The sequence below is a fragment of the Triturus cristatus genome, chromosome 9, assembly GCF_964204655.1.
Source record: "Triturus cristatus chromosome 9, aTriCri1.1, whole genome shotgun sequence".
Lineage (NCBI taxonomy): Eukaryota > Metazoa > Chordata > Amphibia > Caudata > Salamandridae > Triturus > Triturus cristatus.
Genome location: NC_140592.1, coordinates 777,945,979 through 777,966,807, shown reverse-complemented (window position 1 = coordinate 777,966,807; position 20,829 = coordinate 777,945,979). Strand labels below are relative to the sequence as shown.

Below are 20,829 nucleotides of genomic sequence, written 5' to 3'. Positions count from 1 at the left end.
ATAGAAGAGAGGACTTACACGGCACACCTGTGTGCATACACCCCCCCCCCCCCCCTTCACATGGCACAACAGATGATATTCACAGATCCTTTATGCTGAACTAAAGCAACACTTTCCTTATCAAGAAAACTAGTATAACATAGGTTGGGGACGTGGAGGGAGCTGGGAGATACACCACACGTAACATATACGTGATCTGTAATACTTAAGGGATAGATTACTATACACAGATGTAAAACGAGACAGGCTATGAATAACCTTGGCTATGTTATACAGCTAGCTGTTCTGTGGATGGTATATGAATGTCTGGACAAGATGCATTGAAAGTTTGTAATAGTAAAAAAACAATAAACCTATATTTAAACAAAAAAAATGCTGAAATTGGCCATGCTACCATCCCGGAGAGCCAGTCAGGCAAAGTAAAATGTTGTGAACTGTTAGGGAATAAGAGGAGTTCCGTTTTAGGTGGATTAATTCATCCCATTCCAACATTTTGTCAGCTGGAAAACATTTACAAGTTTCTGGTCTGAAAAAGAGCCCTTGCCTTAAGATTACTTTTGTCCAAGCGCAAATTTTGTATCAACTGATATAAAGATTAGTTTCCATATCATGAAGGGCCAGTGTCAGAGGACATAAATAGGTATTAGACAATAGTGTGGAAAAGATTGATCCCGGAGGCATCCCAAATTTGGGAGATGTGGCTTTGCATAGAAAGATGAGCTTATTCCGGTGTGTGTTTTTGCATTACAAAAGGCATGAATCCATTTTAATGCTGTGCCACGGATACACATTTCCTGTAATCTAAAAATTAGTATAGTATGGTCAGTTATGTCTAAAGCAGTTGATAGGTGGAGAAGGACAAGAGCACCTACATTTTCCCTCTGAGCCGATATGCCATCATATCAATTTGGTGTCAGTCAAACTAGGCTGCTAATGCGTTCATTATTGAGACACAATGTTTGTATTTGCTGCCACTGTCAGTCACTGTGGTGTAGAGGTGGAATTTAGGAGATGATGCAAGATTGTGTACATCAAGTGTGGATTTACACTTTAAAATTGTACAAATACATTACATTTCACATATTTACAAGTCCATGACTGCATGTGTAGGCACAGGAAAGTTATTTGTCAATCTCACGGGTTTTCTGTCAAGTGCCAGGTTAGGATTTAAACCCAGATTCCAATGTTGGCAGTCAACAGTTTTGCCATAAGACTACATCTCTTGTCTGGACTAAGAAGTCTGCAGCACCTTCTTTGGTCAACCTGGGGAGGATTATTTTTCTTAAAGTCTTATCTTCTACTAGAATTTGTGATCATATTAGTAGCTACTCCTAAAACTACATTATCTGCTCTTCCTAACCTCCGAAATGCATAGTATGTGGCACATCTGCCTCTACCATAAAGGTAGCAGGTGCATCTATATTTAATCTCTGAGGAAATAAGTAGACTTGGGTGGTGATATCAGTAGAAAAAAAACTATTGGTCTTCTAAGGCGTACCAATTAGGAATATCCAGTTGGTGCACCATATAGCTAAAGCATTTTAATGCATGTTTATTGACATGGTGTGTCAGTGCATGAATAATTGTTGCTAGGACTAACAGGACTGTATCCAGACACCCAACAAAAACTGGTCTCCTGTAATGGGTTCTGCTAATTTTGTGTCTCACAGCAAGTACGAGATTTACATTATGATAGCAGAGGAACGTTCATGAAAGCAGTAGGCCAGGAAGATAAAGATATATTTGCCCAGGCTGAATTTCACACCTTCTAAAACAAGCTTCCTCCTGTAGAAGGTTCAGTCCTCCTTTTGCCAACTCGGTACATCTAAGTATCTTTAGCAATACTTCACAAGAAAATGTCCAGAGGTAGAAATAAGCCCTCATTTTCCCTCAGGGAATGCCCCCTACAAATAACAGTGACTCAGACCATCTCCTACACTTTCACCCACTTCAGGAGGGGGCAGAATTGCATACCATGTGTAGGCAAAAGTTCCAAACCCTTCCATTTAGTCCAGCTCTTTCAGAAAGTTAAACTACAGGAAAAGGTAGTCTCTGCTCAAATCTCAAATGGACAGAATTTTTTTTTCCTGTTACTTAATGGTTCAAAAAAGTGACGTGAAACAATAATACAGGCCCATACTGGGTCTAAGAACAACAGATCAGCTGGCGAGAAAATACATATTTAGAACGTTTCTTAATGGGTTCTGGATGTGCACGATACACCTTGTGGTAGGGTTGCTTCCTTTTTAAGAACACAATGCCAGTGATTTGTTTGTTTAGCTATTCTGGAAGGGGCAAGAGCTGGCAGGTGAATACCAATGTGTGTACATTACCCAAAATTATTTTTAATATAAAATTGTCCCAGTTTTTGGTGTAATAATAATTCAGAAATAATTTGGACACCTTTCATATATTTTAATACATTTTTTTGGGAAGAAAATGTAACCCCATTTATTCAGATTTTTTTTTAACTGACCTTAACCTAAAAATACTGGCCTGGCCAGTACAGTACCAGCCAGTTGGCATTCCTACCGCCATCATGCTAATTAAGATGGGATTGATGCGTGGGTTAACTGGAATATGTTGCCACTCTTAGAGGTTGACTGGTGGGCCTCTTGCCCTTTTGGCCCAGCATAAAACAATCTCACTGCTTGGTGGCAGAAAGAGTTATGTGGCCTCTCTCTGACCCTTGGATCTTAACCCTGCACCTGTTTTTGCTGTCTGCCTTTCTGCCCCACCTCTGCTCTTGATGCCCTGACTCACATGACCCTTGGCTTACTACTGCCTCCACCTAAACGTAACTCCTCCCATCATGTCTCTTAGGTTGCCTGCTGACAGCGCATAGAGGACCAATGAACTCCAATTCACACAAGCTTTCTTTTATAACCACCCATCCCTGTGTGGCAAGTGGTGTCCTGTCTAGGTGCCTCTTCATGGAACCAACTTCCTGTCTACTTGCTGCCTCTCACTGAAAGCCAGTGGGTCTTAAATTCTGAGGTCCATGCGTACCACACCTTCAAAATGCCAGACGAGCCATCTTCATTGTTCAAGAGATTTTTTTCCAATTCCAGTAAGGTCTTTGCTGCTCTTTGACTGCCTCCAGTCTCACTTTCCAGACCACCCCAACCATCCCTTCTCACATTTCAAAGCTCTCAACGGCGAGGAGTTCTGTTTCTCCCTTCAAACAACCCTACCTGGGTTCCCTTGCATAGTAACCAAATTGTCCTACGGTTGGTTACTGTGAGAAAGTGGGTTTCTGTTGCGGTAAACAACCCCCCCCCCCCCCTTTCTTTTTTAGGTCTCGCTGAGACAGCGAAAGCTGTCTCTTTGAGACATTTTGTAAGTGGGCTTTCAAAAGTGCTACCCACATGGTTTTGCTGGCCTAGGGCTTGAGTGCACGATGGCGTGCACGTGCACAGCTGCTCCTCTGCTCCTTGCTTTCCCCCCTCCCTTCTCACCCAGCCCTTTGATGCTCTGCTCGATTACTTTCACTTTAGCCGCTTTGACCCTTGCATTCCCCCCCTCCCTTCTCACCCAGCCCTTTGATGCTCTGCTCGATTTCTTTCACTTTCGCCGCTTTGATGTTTGATCGCAAACGCGATCACTTCCGCTTGGCATAGCCTGTACTTGTTCTCTTTGTCCTCACATATGCTCTTCCCTCTATGTTTTTCTCTCTGGTCTCACGTGCTATTCCCTCTGTATTTTCACTCTGCCCTCACATCTGCTTTTCTCTCTCCATTTTTCTCTTTCCTCACACATGCTATTCCCTCTGTATTTGTCTCTCTTCCCTCACATGTACTCTTCCCTCTGCATTTTTTCTCTATGCTCTCACATGTGCTCTTCGCTCTGTATTTTTTTCGATGCCCTTGCATGTGTTCTTCTCTTTATATTTTTCTCTCTGCTCTCACATGCTCTCTTCCCTCTATATTTTTATCTCCGGTCTAACATGTGCCCTACCCTCTGTATTTTTCGCTTTGCTCTCACATGAGCTCTTCCCTCTCTATTTTTCTCTCCTCCCTCACATGGACTCTTCCCTCTGTATTTTTCTCTCTGCCCTCACGTGCTTTTCCCTCTGTATTTTTCTCTCTGCCCTCACATACTCTTCCCTGTATGTTTTCCTCTTTGCCCCCAAGTGCACTATTCCCCTCTGATCACATGCATACACAACTATGTACACATACAAACACACACATGCATTTACACACACATATGAACATATACAAACACACACAGACATGCATAAACATATGCATATACATACACACCAACCCCACATACACATATAAACAAGCACGCACACCAACATACTCAAACACATATACATCCACACAAACATGCATACACAGACATAGGTATACACACAAACATGTGTACACATCCATGAAGACAAATGAACACAATGACACACCCATACTTGCACACCAACACACACATGCATACACAAACATATACACATACAAACACATGCATACACACACAGATATATACATATAGACACACACACTATGCACACACACGCATCTCCCGTACTGTCTCTGGGGAAGAGTCGGTGTCAGCTGTCTCCTAGAGGGAGATCTCGCATGAGACAGTAAGACTCAGAGACATGTGGCGGTGGGGAGAGACAGACATGCCTCCCTGTAATTGTGTTGTTGCAAGATGGTGACTATCTTCTGCCACTGGTGCATTCAGATAAGCGGCAGGAAGTTCGTCGGACACATGCACTGGTTTCAATTTCGAGAAAGTGTGGTGAACGTTTCACAGATCGGGAGTGTGTGTCAACACGTGTTTCTCCTTCACGGCAAGGCCAATCAGTACGTTTTGTTTAACCGTGTGGTCATGAATCCTTTAATTGCGTAAGTGAGCGGGTATGGATGTAAACAAAAATGTAACACTAATACCACATTTTCTGTCACTCTTGTGAACAGGTTTGCTGTGAATGTATGAATGAGAATGGCGTTTTAGAATACGTTGCATGGAAAAGGGTCAACATGGTGTATACGTGTTTTTGGGTGGTTTTTTTTTTTTTTCCAAACGTCATGATATACCGGATTCGGATGCTTCATTGCAGATCAGTTGTTTGGCCCGTGGTTATTTACGAGTTTGGAAAATACTTTTGTATTGTTTCGATTCTTTTTGTGTCTGCCCTATCTCTTAGCTGCGTCCTTACTCTCTCCCATCTTCTCTCTCCACCTCTTTGCTACATGTTCTCTCGTAATGTTTTCATTTTCCCCAACTCTCCTCTTTACTCTCTCTAATTCTTTGTTTGCTCCTTTTCTGTCTCTGTCCCTTCTCTCCTCTTTCTCTCCCCACCTGTCCCTTCTCTAACCCCACTCCTCTTCCTCTGCCCGCCCCCCCATCCCTCTCTCTCGCAGTACTGCAGCATAGGCAGCACCAGGTCTCTGATGCCTTCTCAGTGTTGGCCCTGGGGGTGGAGGAGGTAAGTCAGCCCCCCCAAGTGAATCCCATTATCAACAGATAGTAAACCTCTATTTACCAACAAGTACGGAGCGGTCTCGGGTGACGGCGGATGCGAACAGTGATCTGCTCTCGGCCCCGGCAGGGCCTGTGGGGTGGGGGTGTTACCTTACACTAGGAGAGGAAGTAAAAGTGATATCCTCCCCTCCCCCCCACTCCACCACTGTCTCTCCTCACCCTCCACCTCTCTCTCTCCTCCACTTCTGATTCCCTTCCACCTCGGTCTCTCCTTACCCTCCACCTCGGTCTCTCCTTACCCTCCACCTCGGTCTCTCCTTACCCTCCACCTCGGTCTCTCCTTACCCTCCACCTCGGTCTCTCCTTACCCTCCACCTCGGTCTCTCCTTACCCTCCACCTCGGTCTCTCCTTACCCTCCACCTCGGTCTCTCCTTACCCTCCACCTCGGTCTCTCCTTACCCTCCACCTCGGTCTCTCCTTACCCTCCACCTCGGTCTCTCCTCCCCCTCCGTCTCTCCTCACCCTCCACCTCGGTCTCTCCTCACCCTCCACCTCGGTCTCTCCTCACCCTCCACCTCGGACTCTCCTCACCCTCCACCTCGGTCTCTCCTCACCCTCCACCTCGGTCTCTCCTCACCCTCCACCTCGGTCTCTCCTCACTCTCCACCTCGGTCTCTCCTCACTCTCCACCTCGGTCTCTCCTCACTCTCCACCTCGGTCTCTCCTCACTCTCCACCTCGGTCTCTCCTCACCCTCCACCTCGGTCTCTCCTCACCCTCCACCTCGGTCTCTCCTCACCCTCCACCTCGGTCTCTCCTCACCCTCCACACGTGTCTCTCCTCACCCTCCACACGTGTCTCTCCTCACCCTCCACACGTGTCTCTCCTCACCCTCCACACGTGTCTCTCCTCACCCTCCACACGTGTCTCTCCTCACCCTCCACACGTGTCTCTCCTCACCCTCCACACGTGTCTCTGCTCACCCTCCACACGTGTCTCTGCTCACCCTCCACACGTGTCTCTGCTCACCCTCCACATGTGTCTCTGCTCACCCTCCACATGTGTCTCTGCTCACCCTCCACATGTGTCTCTGCTCACCCTCCACATGTGTCTCTGCTCACCCTCCACATGTGTCTCTGCTCACCCTCCACATGTGTCTCTGCTCACCCTCCACATGTGTCTCTGCTCACCCTCCACACGTCTCTCTCCTCACCCTTCACCTCACCCTCCACACGTCTCTCCTCACCCTCCACACGTGTCTCTCCTCACCCTCCACACGTGTCTCTCCTCACCCTCCACACGTGTCTCTCCTCACCCTCCACACGTGTCTCTCCTCACCCTCCACACGTGTCTCTCCTCACCCTCCACACGTGTCTCTCCTCACCCTCCACACGTGTCTCTCCTCACCCTCCACACGTGTCTCTCCTCACCCTCCACACGTGTCTCTCCTCACCCTCCACGTGTCTCTCCTCACCCTCCACGTGTCTCTCCTCACCCTCCACGTGTCTCTCCTCCCCCTCCACGTGTCTCTCCTCCCCCTCCACGTGTCTCTCCTCCCCCTCCACGTGTCTCTCCTCCCCCTCCACGTGTCTCTCCTCCCCCTCCACGTGTCTCTCCTCCCCCTCCACGTGTCTCTCCTCCCCCTCCACGTGTCTCTCCTCCCCCTCCACGTGTCTCTCCTCCCCCTCCACGTGTCTCTCCTCCCCCTCCACGTGTCTCTCCTCCCCCTCCACGTGTCTCTCCTCCCCCTCCACGTGTCTCTCCTCCCCCTCCACGTGTCTCTCCTCCCCCTCCACGTGTCTCTCCTCCCCCTCCACACGTCTCTCCTCACCCTCCGCCTCACCCTCCACATGTGTCTCCTCCTCACCCTCCACATGTGTCTCCTCCTCACCCTCCACATGTGTCTCCTCCTCACCCTCCACATGTGTCTCCTCCTCACCCTCCACATGTGTCTCCTCCTCACCCTCCACATGTGTCTCCTCCTCACCCTCCACATGTGTCTCCTCCTCACCCTCCACATGTGTCTCTCCTCACCCTCCACATGTGTCTCTCCTCACCCTCCACACGTCTCTCCTCACCCTCCACGTGTCTCTCCTCACCCTCCACGTGTCTCTCCTCACCCTCCACGTGTTTCTCCTCACCCTCCACGTGTCACTGCTGCACGCCGCACACTGCTGCACGCCGCACACTGCTGCACGCCGCACACTGCTGCACGCCGCACACTGCTGCACGCCACACACTGCTACACGAAACATTGCTGCACGCCACACACTGCTGCACGGCACACACTGATGCAACCGGCACACTGCTGCACTCCACACACTGATGCAACCGGCACACAGCTGCATTACTCACTGCTGCACACAGCTGCATTACTCACTGCTGCATGCTGCACGACACTGCTGCACGCTGCACACTGCTGCACGCTGCACACTGCTGCACGCTGCACACTGCTGCACGCTGCACACTGCTGCACGCCGCTGCATGCCACAGTGCTGCATGCCTCACACTGCTACACGAAACGCTGCTGCACGCAGCACACTGCTACACGCCGTACACTGCTGCACGCCGCTGCACGTCACAGTGCTGCACGCCTCACACTGCTGCACGCCTCACACTGCTGCACGCCTCACACTGCTGCACGCCGCACACTGCTGCACTCCACACAGTTTTTATGCGAGTTTATGCTACTGACATTGTAAATGACAATGCCTTTTATTTGTTTTAAAACCAAAACATAAATAAAAGGCATTGTAATTTTACAATGCCAATAGCTCAAACTCTTATAAATGCGAGACCTATTGCATTGCAAATGCTTTTTTTTTTTTTTGCCAGACTACTGATGCGCTTTGACTTGATGGCTCTGGGGCCCTTCCAATCAGGACCCCAGGGCTGGTGTTCCTTCCCCAAAACAAAACCCAAATGACAGCTCTGGCCACAGGTAGGTCCTTGGTAAATGGTACCCCATGTACCCAGGGCACTGTGACCAGAGAAGGCTCCTAAGGGCTGCAGCACTTAAGGTGCCACCCTTAGAGGCCCTGTACCTTGACACACACACTGCCTTTGCAGCCTGAGTGTCTTGGTACAGAACAAAACAGAGTCGACATGACACATCCCTGTGTGCCATGCCCACAAACACACTGCCCTGGCATACCTCAGTCACCCCTCTAGCTGGGTGCACTGTGCTAGTGGTGTGGGTACAGGTGCATGAGCCCTGTACCCCTACAGTACCCAGGTTCATTCCCGGGCACTGTAAGTGCAGTGCTGCCATTAAGAGTATATGGTGCTGGGAGGTTGTCATTACGAACTCCACAACACCATAATGGCTACACTGAAGACTGAGAAGTTTGGTATCAAACTTCTCAGCACATTAAACTCACACTTGTGCCATTGTGGGATTTAATGTAAGATGCACGACAGAGGGCTTCTTAGAGAAGCCCCCTGAACCTAACCAACAACCAGCGTCTTGACTGAGAGGCTGTCTAGGCTGCCACCCAGCAGACATGTTGCTGGACCCCTGGGGAGAGCCATCTGCTCTTGTGGGTCTGCAACAATGCACATCCTGGGCGAGGTGCTAGGTCTCCTCCCCCAGGATGGGCAGGGGAAGCTTCAAAGTCATGCCGTCTTTGTGAGCTTCTCCAGACCACTTGCTGTACTCAGCAACTGGCCCCCATCGGTTCGGACCCCCACTCTGGCGGAAAGTTCGTCGGGAAAACCAAAGTGAGGAAAGGGGGTGTGCCAGCCTCTGCCAACCCCACCCCTCAGGTGGGGGAGACGAGGTGAAGCACAACTCCGGGCTCTTGCCATCTTGAGGATGAGGAGCCCTACCCAATCGGGACTAGGCTCCTGCCCCCTCCCACTAGAGAGTGGCAGGCTAGGGGGTGTACCCACCCCAGTGAAGGGACCCATTGGTCCCTGACCTCTACCTACCTGTAACGCCCCTAAATGTAGTATTTAGGGGCACCCTGAACCTTCCTTCCTCAGATCCCGAATCCGAAAGAAGAACAAGAAGAAAGAAGACCTGCCGTGCAGCTGCTAACAAGAGGACGACACAAACTGACTTGGCCCCAGCCCTACAGGCCTGTCGACCCTCGAACCTGCTCCTGCTAAATCCCAGCATCTCCAGTGGTCAGCAACCTCGAAACCCCAGAGGACCTGACTGCCTTGCTCATCTACCAAGACTTGGACTCCCATGAGCAGTGGTCCTGCTCAACAACGAGCAACAACCCCTGGTGCCAGCCAGGAACCGCGAATCCAGCACACTTTGCACCCGCCGAGCCCAGCCTGTGCCTGAGTAGACAAAGACCACGAGGACGTCCCCTCGGCGACTGACCCAGAATCCAGCATCCAAGGACCCTCCTGACGACGCCTGCAGCCTCAGAACCAGGGACCCCTCCAACCGCGACCAGCAAAAAGACCCCCCTGCGCCCTGCGGCCCCCTGTGCCCAGCTCCTGGGTGCCTACCTAACCTACTGCTTCCCAACTTACCTCTCGAAGTGGTGGTCGCACCTGAAGAATCTCCGTCCCCGAGCCTGCAGCCTTTGTTCATCTTGCAACTTCTCCATTGAAATACATTGAGCGCCCGACGGCTCAAAAGCACCCTGCACCCAGCTGCCCGAGTGCCCCTGGAAGTGCAACATCTATCCTATCTTATTTCCCCACTTGCCCTGTGTGAGTGACCAGGAGCCCAGCTCCCACAGCTGCGTGGACTGCCTGCTAGCAGCCACCAACCAAAGGCCCCCTGCCTGCCATAGGTTAACATTGGACCTAACTCTCTCTCTGCATCCGGCTGCCCCTGTGCCGCTGAGGGTGTAACAACTGTACCTACCTGACCCTGGGAGACCCCTGAGTCTATGCCCAGAACCTTAACTCTGCCAGTCGAGTACTTACCTGAAAGCCGATAACCTACATTTTCTCCATAGGGTAAAATTTACTGGTTTCACTTGGAAATTCTTCTAAGTGTCGAGTTTTGAAACTTAAAAATATTCACTAAAAATCGCCCGATAAACAAAATTACTCACCTGTTATCAGGAGAGATCCCAGTACTGGATCTTGGTGCCCAGCACTGACCCTGAAAACCACACTCAAAGTAATTGAAATTGCATTTACTTAAAACTTCCCATTGCGCTCAATGTTATAATTGTGTTTGATTTGTGTTGCCTTTTGCAACAACTTTTACTATTGCATTTAAAAGTATATTGCTTATTGAAAGTATACAACTACAGCATTTCATTCTGAGAAATTATTTTGATACCTACTTGTGGTTCTAAAATAAAACAATATATTTTTATATACAAAACAATTGGTCTAGAGTTCAGTTCTTGAGTGTGTGAGACTATTTGCTGACTGAGTGTGTACAACACATGCTTTACACTGTCCTCTGATACTGACTTACTGCTCGACCAAGCTACCACTTTAGAGAGTAAGGTTATATCTAACTTTAGCCTCTGCCATACCTCTGGGGACTGTGTACTATGTGCACACTGAACCTTACTTTGGTGCAGTATATAGAGAGCCACTTTCTTACATTGGTGGATCAGCGGTGGGATACAAACTTGCATTTGTTGGAGTACTTGGTTACCATCTGATCACACAACAGAACTCTTAAAATTGCCTTTAGAATTCTGATTTCCTAAATTGGACTTTCCAAAATACTAAGTCTTGTCAGGGCCTTGCTTAAGTCCCCTTAGAATTTTAGAGAAATACGTCACTGTAGTCCAGGGTAGAAGGTTAGAACTGTGTGGTTGGAATGTCTCAAAGAAATCCAGCTATTAGTGAAAGTAATACCATGCAGGACCTGGTTGAGGAGCTCGACACCTTACTTACACTTGTCTTTCAAGGAATTGAGGTTCTTGTGCAAACTAAAAAATATACCAATGGGCCTGCATCCAACCAAACAAGGGATCCAGGAGTTCCTGGCTGAGTATGCCAAGGACCACCCATCTGAACATGGTGATGACCAGTCAGATGAGGAGAGGGAGGAGGATGAGGGGGATAGTGACCCCCCCCCCCTCCAGTAATCCCTAGGGAGGAAAGGGCCCACATACCATAAACTTCAAGAATCAACCTCTGTGGACCTAGAGACCACATAGGTGGACCAGGTTCCAGAGAACACACTGGGGAACTCCCCAATGACGAGGACAGCTTTTTAGCAAAGCTGGCCAAGAGATTAGAACTAGAGTCCAGACTCCTGGCTCTAGAGAAAGAGAGGAAAGAGATGGGGTTAGCACCCATCAATGGTGGCAGCATTACAAATTATAAGAACACCGAACCATCTTATGAGCCTAAAATCCCCAAAGGGTTTGTCCCCAAATATGAGGAGGGTGATGATATCACCAAGTGGTTTACAGCCTTTGAGAGGGCTTGTGAGGCCAGGAGGGTGAAGAAGACTTTCGGGGGGGGGGGGGGGCACACTCCTTTGGGAACTATTCTCTGGTATCTGCAGAGACAGACTACTGACCCTCTCTGAGCCAGATGCTGGGTCTTATGACCTCATGAAGAGAACTCTGATTGAGGGATTTGGACTAACCACTGAGGTATAGAATTAGATTCAGGGGGGCAAACAAAGCCCAGAACCAGTTCTGGATTGATTTTGTAGACTACTCAGTAAAGACACTGGGTGGCTGGTTAACTGGAAACAATGTGCATGACTTTAATGGAATTTACAACCTGTTTATGAAGGAACACATATTAAGTAACTGCATTGATGAAAAGTTGCATCAGTATCTGGTAGACCTAGGTCCACTTTCTCCCCAAGAGTTGGGAAAGAAGGCAGACCGCTGGGTCAAAACAAGGGTAACTAGGACGTCCACTGGGGGTGACCAAAAGAAAGGGGTCACAAAGCCTCCCCAGAAGAAAGATAGTAAACCCCTTAAAGAAAAGAGTAAGGAGTCCCAGGTAGCCCTCCAAAAACCTGTCCAGGAAGGTGGGCCCAAAGACACCTCACAACCTAAGCCAGGGTACCAAGGCAAGAATTGGGACCCCAACAGAGTCTGGTGTTGCAACTGCCAAAAGGCAGGACATCACACTAAGGACCCTAGCTGTCCTAAAAACAAGGCCCCTAGTTCAGCCCCAGGGTTACTACTGTGACTCCAGGGGTTTCCAGTGTAGCATGGGAGGAAGGTTCCTCAGATGAGGAGGTCCTCCTAGCCTTCAACTGGAGTATGGGCCCAAAAGGTAAGCTGGAAATTCCAGAGGGGAGTAGACACTTCCACCACCTACTGGTGAATGGGATTCCGCCACTGCCCTGAGAGACACCTGTGCCAGTCACACTGTGGTTCATGCCAGGTTAGTTCTCTCAAACCAGTATATCCCAGGGGAAACCAGAAGAGTAAGGACTGTCCCAGGGGGAGTCACTGTTAGGCCTGTGGCTGTAGTGCCCCTAGAAGTAGCTGGGTGCCTTAGATTGAGAAAGGTGGTAGTCAGTAGGGACCTCCCCCTGGATTGTCTCCTTGGGAATGACCACCCAGGGGTTGGTCTGCACAAAAGGGAGGTACTGGGCCAGTGCCAGACCTCACCCAAGAAACCTGGGGGGGCTGAACCTGCAGTTAGTGTAGCCAAGCCCCACAAGAAAAAGAGGAAGCAGTGTAGGAAAGGTGGGCAACTGTTAGCCACAGTTCCAGGAGGCCAGGGAGATTCTATCCCAGTAAGGGAGAACCCCAAGATTGGCACTGGTAAAGTACCCCCTAGCCAACAAAAATACCTGACTACTCAGGCAACTGTCCTGACTGAGTTGGTGGCTCCTCAGCTGGCAGAACAAAAGGTGGAAGAAGGGTGTTCACTACCAAGTGTGGTGACCCCCCTCCATAAAACAGCAGACAGGCCTCCCCAACCCAAGGAAGCCTGTGAGTTAGCTACTTCACCTATCAAGGAAGGGCTAAAAGAGAGCCCCTGACCCTATTGGTCATGGTGGGGTTGCTCAAGTTGTAGGCAACCTCTGTGGGTAAGCTGGGCCTAGCCCCAGCTAAGTTAGAATTTGCAGAGGTGTGCACCTCTGAACCCAAACTAAAAAGATGGGGTGAGGACACTAAAGAGCTAGGAGAGGAGCAATGGGGATTAGGCCCTGAAACTGTTAAGGTAGGCCAGCTCCCAAAAGGGACTGACCTGGACGAAAGGATGTGAGGCAGGGTAGGCCCTGCAACTTTCAATCCACTTCCCCTACTCTTCCTCACCTGAAAGACTAGGAAGACTCACCCAGCTTTGGCTCAGTCTTCTGGCCTTTGGGCTGGGGGGGCTTGTGTGAGAAAGTGGGTTTCTGTTGCAGTAATCCCCCCCCCCCCCCCCCCCTTTCTTTTTAGGTCGAGCCTAGACGCGTGGCCGTTACTTTTACGGCCGCGCGGCAATGCTTTTTTTTTGTTGTTTTATTGCCAGACTACTGATGCTCTTTGACTTGATGTGCTCTGGGGCCCTGCCAATCAGGACCCCAGGGCCTGAGTTCCTTCCCCAAAACAAAACCCAAATGACAGCTCTGGCCACAGGTAGGTCCCTGGTAAATGGTACCCCATGTACCCAGGGCACTGTGACTAGAGAAGGCTCCTAAGGGCTGCAGCACTTATTGTGCCACCCTTAGAGGCCCTGTACCCTGACCCACACACACACACACTGCCTTTGCAGGCTGAGTGTCTTGGTACAGAACAAAACCGAGTCGACATGGCACACATCCCTGTGTGCCATGCCCACAAACACACTGCCCTGGCCTACCTGAGTCACCCCTCTAGTTGGGTGCACTGTGCCAGTGGTGTGGGTACAGGTGCATGAGCCCTGTACCCCTACAGTACCCAGGCCCATTCCTGGGCACTGTAAGTGCAATGCTGCCATTAAGAGTATATGGTGCTGGGAGGTCGTCATTACGAACTCCACAGCACCATAATGGCTACACCGAAGACTGAGAAGTTTGGTATCAAACTTCTCAACACATTAAACCCACACTGATGCCATTGTGGGATTTAATGTAAGATGCACGACAGAGGGCATCCAGCAGACATGTTGCTGGACCCCTGGGTAGAGAGCCATCCGCTCTCGTGGGTCTGCAACAATGCACATCCTGGGCAATGTGCTAGGGCTCCTCCCCCAGGATGGGCAGGGGAAGCTTCAAAGGCATGCCGCCTTTTGTGAGCTTCTCCAGGCCACATGCTCTACTCAGCAACTGGCCCCCACCGGTTCTGACACCCACTCTGGCGGAAAGATCGGCGGGAAAACCAAAGTGAGGAAAGGGGGTGTGCCAGCCTCTGCCAACCCCACCTCTCAGGTGGTGGAGGCAAGGTGAAGCACAACTCTGGGCTCTCGCCATCTTGAGGATGGGGAGCCCTACCCAATCAGGACTAGGCTCCTGCCCCCTCCCACTGGAGAGTGGCAGGCTAGGGGGTGTACCCACCCCAGTGAAGGGACCCATTGGTCCCTGACCTCTACCTACCTGTAACGCCCATAAATGTAGTATTTCGGGGCACCCTGAACCTTCCTTCCTCAGATTCCGAAACAAGAAAGAAGAACAAGAAGACCTGCCGTGCAGCTGCTAACAAGAGGACGACACCAACTGACTTGGCCCCAGCCCTACAGGCCTGTCGACCCTCGAACCTGCTCCTGCTAAATCCCGGCGTCTCCAGTGGTCAGCAACCTCGAAATTCCCGGATGACCTGACTGCCTTGTTCATCTACCAAGACTTGGACTCCCATGAGCAGTGGTCCTGCTCAACAACCAGCAACAACCCCTGGTGCCAGCCAGGAACCGCGAATCCAGCACACTCTGCCCCCGCCGAGCCCTGCATGTGCCTGAGTGGACCAAGACCACGAGGACGTCCCCCCCGGCTACTGTGACCCAGAATCCAGCACCCAAGGACCCTCCTCGACGCTCTTGATGACGCCTGCAGCCTCAGAACCAGGGACCCCTCCAACCGCGATCAGCAGAGGGTAAGATTTCCCGACGCGAAAAGACACCCCGGCGCCCTGCGGCCCCCTGTGCCCAGCTCATGGGTGCCTACCTAACCTACAGCTTCCCAACTTACCTCTCGAAGTGGTGGTCGCACCTGAAGAATCTCTTTCCCCGAGCCTGCAGCCTTTGTTCATCTGACAGCTTCTCCATTGAAATACATTGAGCACCCGACATCTCAAAAGCACCCTGCACTCAGCCGCCCGAGTGCCCCTGGAAGTGCAACATCTATCCTATCTTACTTGCCCTGTTTGAGTGACCAGGAGCCCAGCTCCCACAGCCGCGTGACCTGCCTGCTAGCAGCCACCAACCAAACGCCCCCTGCCCGTCATAGGCTAACTTTGGGCCTAACCCTCTCTGCATCTGGCTGCCCCTGTGCCGCTGAGGGTGTAACAACTGTACCTACCTGACCCTGGGAGACACCTGAGTCTATGCCCAGAACCTTAACTCTGCCAGTCGAGTACTTACCTGAAAGCCGATACCTTATGGAGAAAATGTAGGTTAACATTGGCTGGATTCACTTGAAAATTCTTCGAAGTGTTGAGTTTTGAAACTTTTTAAAATATTCACTAAAAATCGCCTGGATCTTGGTGCCCAGCACTGACCCTGAAAAGTAATCACAACTGTACTTACCGATAACTTGATTTTCCTCCATAGGATAACATTGCCTGGTTTTTGCCAGAAATTCTTGTGTCGATTTTTGAAACATACAAATATTCCTTAAAAATCGCCTGTGTAACAAAAACGTTATCTTTCAACTGTTAACAGGAAATGCACCAGAGCTGAATCCAGGATCCAGCCCTGAGTAAGAAAATTACACGCAAAGTAATTGAAATTGCATATACTTAAAAATTCCCATTGAGCTTAATGTTATAATTGTGTTTGAATTGTGTTGCCTATTGCACCAACTGTTACTATTGCATTTAAAAGCATATTGCTTATTGAAAGTATACAACTACAGCATTTCATTCTGAGAAAGTATTTTAATACCTACTTGTGGTTCTAAAATAAAACTATACATTTTTATATACAAAACAATTTGCCTAGAGTTCAGTTCTTGAGTGTGTGAGACCATTTGCTGACTGAGTGTGTACAACAAATGCTTTACACTGTCCTCTGATACTGCCTTACTGCTCGACCAAGCTACCACTTTAGAGAGTAAGGTTATATCTTCTCTGTCAAACCTCTGGGGACTGTGGACTCTGTGCACACTGAACCTTACTTTGGTGCAGTATATACAGAGCCACTTTCTTACAGTTACTCCTCAGACAGAACACTTCTATAGTGAGTGACCCTTTTGTTGTTTCCCTTTCCCCACCACAGTCCTTCTGTCATGTTCTGCCCTTCTTCCTCCTTACTGGCAGCTCGATTTTTTGAATGGGAGAGAGCCCCACCAAAAGATAAAGGGGATAACGTGCAATAGAGAAGCGGGGCAAATGAGGTATGAGTTCATGAGGTTCATCACTCCATGGGACATATCACTGGAGTATTGCATGGAGTTCATGTGATCTGGTATAATGGGACATTTTTTGTTAATCCAGATACCTCCATTGATCTGGAGTCAGTGTGCTTCCCAGTCTCCTGCAGCACAGAAATGTCAGTTTGTCCCCACTGTGCTGACTTTGCCCCATGGGGTGTCCCTGCGCTTCCATCTCCGAAGACCAAGAGAGAGGTAGGGCCACAGGAATTACTGAGAATTGAAGGGAGCCAGGCATCTCATTTTTATCTGCGAGGTGTCTGCAGAGCTTTGGTCTCAGGAAGCAAGTGGGTGTTGTAATCCACTGTTTCCCATTGATATGCAAACTTCAATGACAATTAGAGGGAGTCAGTGGATTGGAGCAAGGGGTGCAGGCCTAGCAAGGTATATGGGTGGGCAACTGGGAGCTGGAGGTCAAAGGGGCCTTCAAGGAAAAGTGGGTGCGGAGTTGGGGGTCTGCTGGCAGGGGCATAGCTCAACTAAAGGTCACGGGGGTAGTTGCAGGGGGTGGAGGCCTGTAAACTTAACAAGAGACTTAGTGCATGGTGAATGTATTGGTATGCAGGTGGTCTCATAGGGCATGGTGGAAAGGGGCAGAGAGGTGCATTGGTAGAATAATGTACGATAGAGACCAGATCGGTCTAACCAGTACTGATGAAGATGAAGTGAGGAAAAGGTGCAGTGTAGAAAGTAAGAGTAGTGTAAGATAGATGAGGGCCTTAATGATGTACAAGGAGCCTCTGCAAGGATTGGCAGTGACTGTGATTGCTGTGATAGTATACAGGCTCTAGGACCTAAGTAGAGGGCACTGAGGAAGTAGGACCAGAAGGAGTTCAGGGGACTGGAGATTAAAGACGATGTGGGGCTGTAGAAAAGGGTGACTGTAGGGTTGAAGGATGGTGAAGCGCACTCCTGTCGTCCTGTTAACGACAGTAAATAATCTATCAACACAACTGCTACAAATTGTGAAATGTCACAAGCCACAATCGGTTTCTGACGACAGAGTACATATATCATACATAAAGACCATCTACCTTTTAAGACCATTTGATCGCATTTAATATTCCTTATAGTCACTTCTAACGGGACACAAAACTTCCAAATACTTCCAGACAGACCAGCCCCTCTTAAGTGACTTGCTGGTCTAGGCTTAGACTGCAGGGAAGGTCATAATCTCATTTATTTGTGGAAACTATCTCATACAAGCGGGAATACAGTACACACAACAAAAGCTTTGTTCTTGATTCTGCCACAGACTAATCCTTCTTTTGTCACCTTTTATTACCACCACTCCCCATTATACTCAGATAAAAGCTTTCCAGTTGGAAAGTTTGCAACGGTACCCTTTATGAATGAATTTGAAATGATCCTCAGATCACGCAATATCTGTTAGCTTTGGTTTATTCAAATCTTATTATTATTGAAACCTGTTCCAAGAAGCTAGGTGATAGTATTTTTTACAACAAAACCCCGTCCTTATTGGAGCTTGAGTTTGGGCCTGGCCCACAATTGGAAGGTGATATTATGGGGTTAGTTCTCATGACACTTTGCTTGAACCCATCTCTGTGTGCTAGTTCATTGTCTCAGTCAGACTGATGTATGTTCATTTCCTATAGTTTATCACTTTATTGGTTGTTGTGTTGTGTGTACACACTGTGGTTGCTGCCTACTTCTGGTTGTAAGGTAATGCTTCAGTGTTGTCCACGGGCAAGCTGGTCTTGCTATAAAAAAAGGGACCTGTGGGTTGTGGCAAATGGGTGTCCGTCTTTAGTCTCCCTGGTGGTACCCTTGCTTCTGTTTGGTATTGAGGATAGACCAGTATATCTTAGATAGTCCTTGTGGTCTTGAAAAGGGTGCTCCATATTGGTTGGGTACGGCACTGATGAGAAATTCCTTACATGGATTTTGCAGGCAGCTTCTATACAAATGGGAAACCACAGGACAATCATTAGGTGGAGTGCTCTCCAGAAAAGGGTATGTATATATATATATTTATGAATGGAAGTGCAGTGCCCTTGACCCTAAATATATTCGGCACCCGTTGGTAGAAGGAACGGGCCAAACTAGTGCATTACTTGAAATCTGCATATATTTTGGAACTGAGAGAGTGTGGGTCCTTCCTACTTGAAACTCCCATCCATTTTTCTCCAAACCTCCCCCACTGTGATTCACCCAAATAAATTGCTTCTCTCTGAACACCTTCACACTGAAAAAGCAAACTAAACCCCATCTGGCATAGGCACTTAACTACCTCTTCCCAGATACATCTGAACACAACACACACAGGTAACAACTTCTGCATGCAACAAGACATAGCAGTCCATAACTCTACTACATTCATACTGCTCTGAACACATTCCACTTTCATTTACTCACCCGGAGATACAGAAGATATACTGCCAGGATTCAGTCTTGCAATTGAGGTTTATTGATCTATCCCTTTGTGCAGGTCTAAATTTCTCTAACACTTTGCAGTTCTTCAGTACCCCAGTAGCATGGGTATGCTTCTCTTTCTAGGTTATCCCTGGTCACCATTAGCTATCACTCTTGTTCTCGGTTGTTTAGTTCGTAGACTGATGCCTTCTCTTGCTGTCATAACACTTCTATTCTGTCAAGTAGTACAAGAATAGGATATCTGGCTGAGACCGAACCTTGCTCCCCTGAGGAAACGTCCGACCAGTGCACCTTGATGTGCCTCCAGTGTCACCTCCTCTTTAATAAAATTGACTCCATAGATGTTAGGTTGGAAGGAAATGAAGGTTATGAAGGCATACCCCATGGTTCGATCTGCAACTCCAGAAAGTTTTCCTCTTATGGTTGGCATTTCGGTTCACACTTTTCCTAGGGATCATGGATGCCCAATTCAGACTCCGAAAGTCATCCCTTTTTACTGTCCCACTTCCTCTGTCCTTCCAGGAGAGCATGGGAGGGGACAAATGATGGTTGTTCTCTCCTACTGGTCATGGCTCAGCAGTGAACTGTAGTTCCTTGATCTCTGCCACCAATATTGTCTTTAACGGGTAGGCAGTCAGTAAGTTATGGTTGGTCTCCTACACTTCATCATGTTTGCCTTTCCTTTCATGTGTCTTGGCTAGGTCATGCTTCACATACAATCCCAGGCAGGACAGTAGTTTGAACTTTTCTTCCTGTGGACATTGGGAGGGGGCAATTCAGGGCACCCCTCCAGCCACATTCTTAGGGGTGGTAGATTGCAATAAGAATTGTTCGAACTTTAAGGTTTTGCAAGCCAGCACATCTCTACATGGATTTAATAATAAATGGCAAATTTGAGATTTGTCTAAAATTTTAGGGATCAGTATAATCCAAGTCTGTCTGAACGAAGTGTGGTGTCTTGAACACAAATGAAATATGCCCGTCAACTTGGTTGTGTTATTTGATATTGGGGTTTGTATAGCGCAACAGCTACTCGGTGAGTGTCCCGGCGCTGAATAATGAACTCTCTGCATCTGACCTTAAATACACAATGACTCCTGTGTTTCCATGATGATACTTTATAAACTACTTTCATCACTTTAAATTGCCAGAAATGTCAGCCAAGGAGATTGATGCTCAATTTGAAACAAAAGTAGCTAAACATTTGATTTTTTTCCCCCAACATTTGTTGTCCTACTTTTCTAATACTCCTCTATAATATTTAACCAATGGCACAAGAATATGAGAATGACGTTAATCATTAAATATCTTTTACTTTTTTCCAGGTAGAAATACCTAATGATGGTACAGATTTACACATGGTATGTCCATTTTATATTTTAATCTTGCCTTTCCAATTTTCTTATTTTCTGTTTGTTTCTTATAATACGTATGCCCTTTTATGTAATCGAAAATGTACGGTAGGTCTTCTTGTAGTGTCTATATCTCATAATGATGTCTTTCTCTCTGAAACTTTCCAGAGAAACTCCCTTCTCATCACGTTGATGTAGTTTGTTACTACTTAACAAATGTTCTTTGTCTTAAGCCTCATTTCTTTGTGG

General features: G+C 48.4%; 1 protein-coding gene across 1 annotated transcript in view; it reads left to right on the top strand.

Moving 5' to 3' along the window:
- The window catches only part of PELI2 (pellino E3 ubiquitin protein ligase family member 2), a 195,027-nt gene that overhangs the window by 106,623 nt on the left and 67,575 nt on the right, over window positions 1-20,829 (top strand). Inside the window, exon 6 of the mRNA XM_085626149.1 lies at window positions 20,554-20,589. Within this exon, the coding sequence (XP_085482275.1) occupies window positions 20,554-20,589 (36 nt within the window). The remainder of the gene's footprint in view (window positions 1-20,553; window positions 20,590-20,829) is intronic.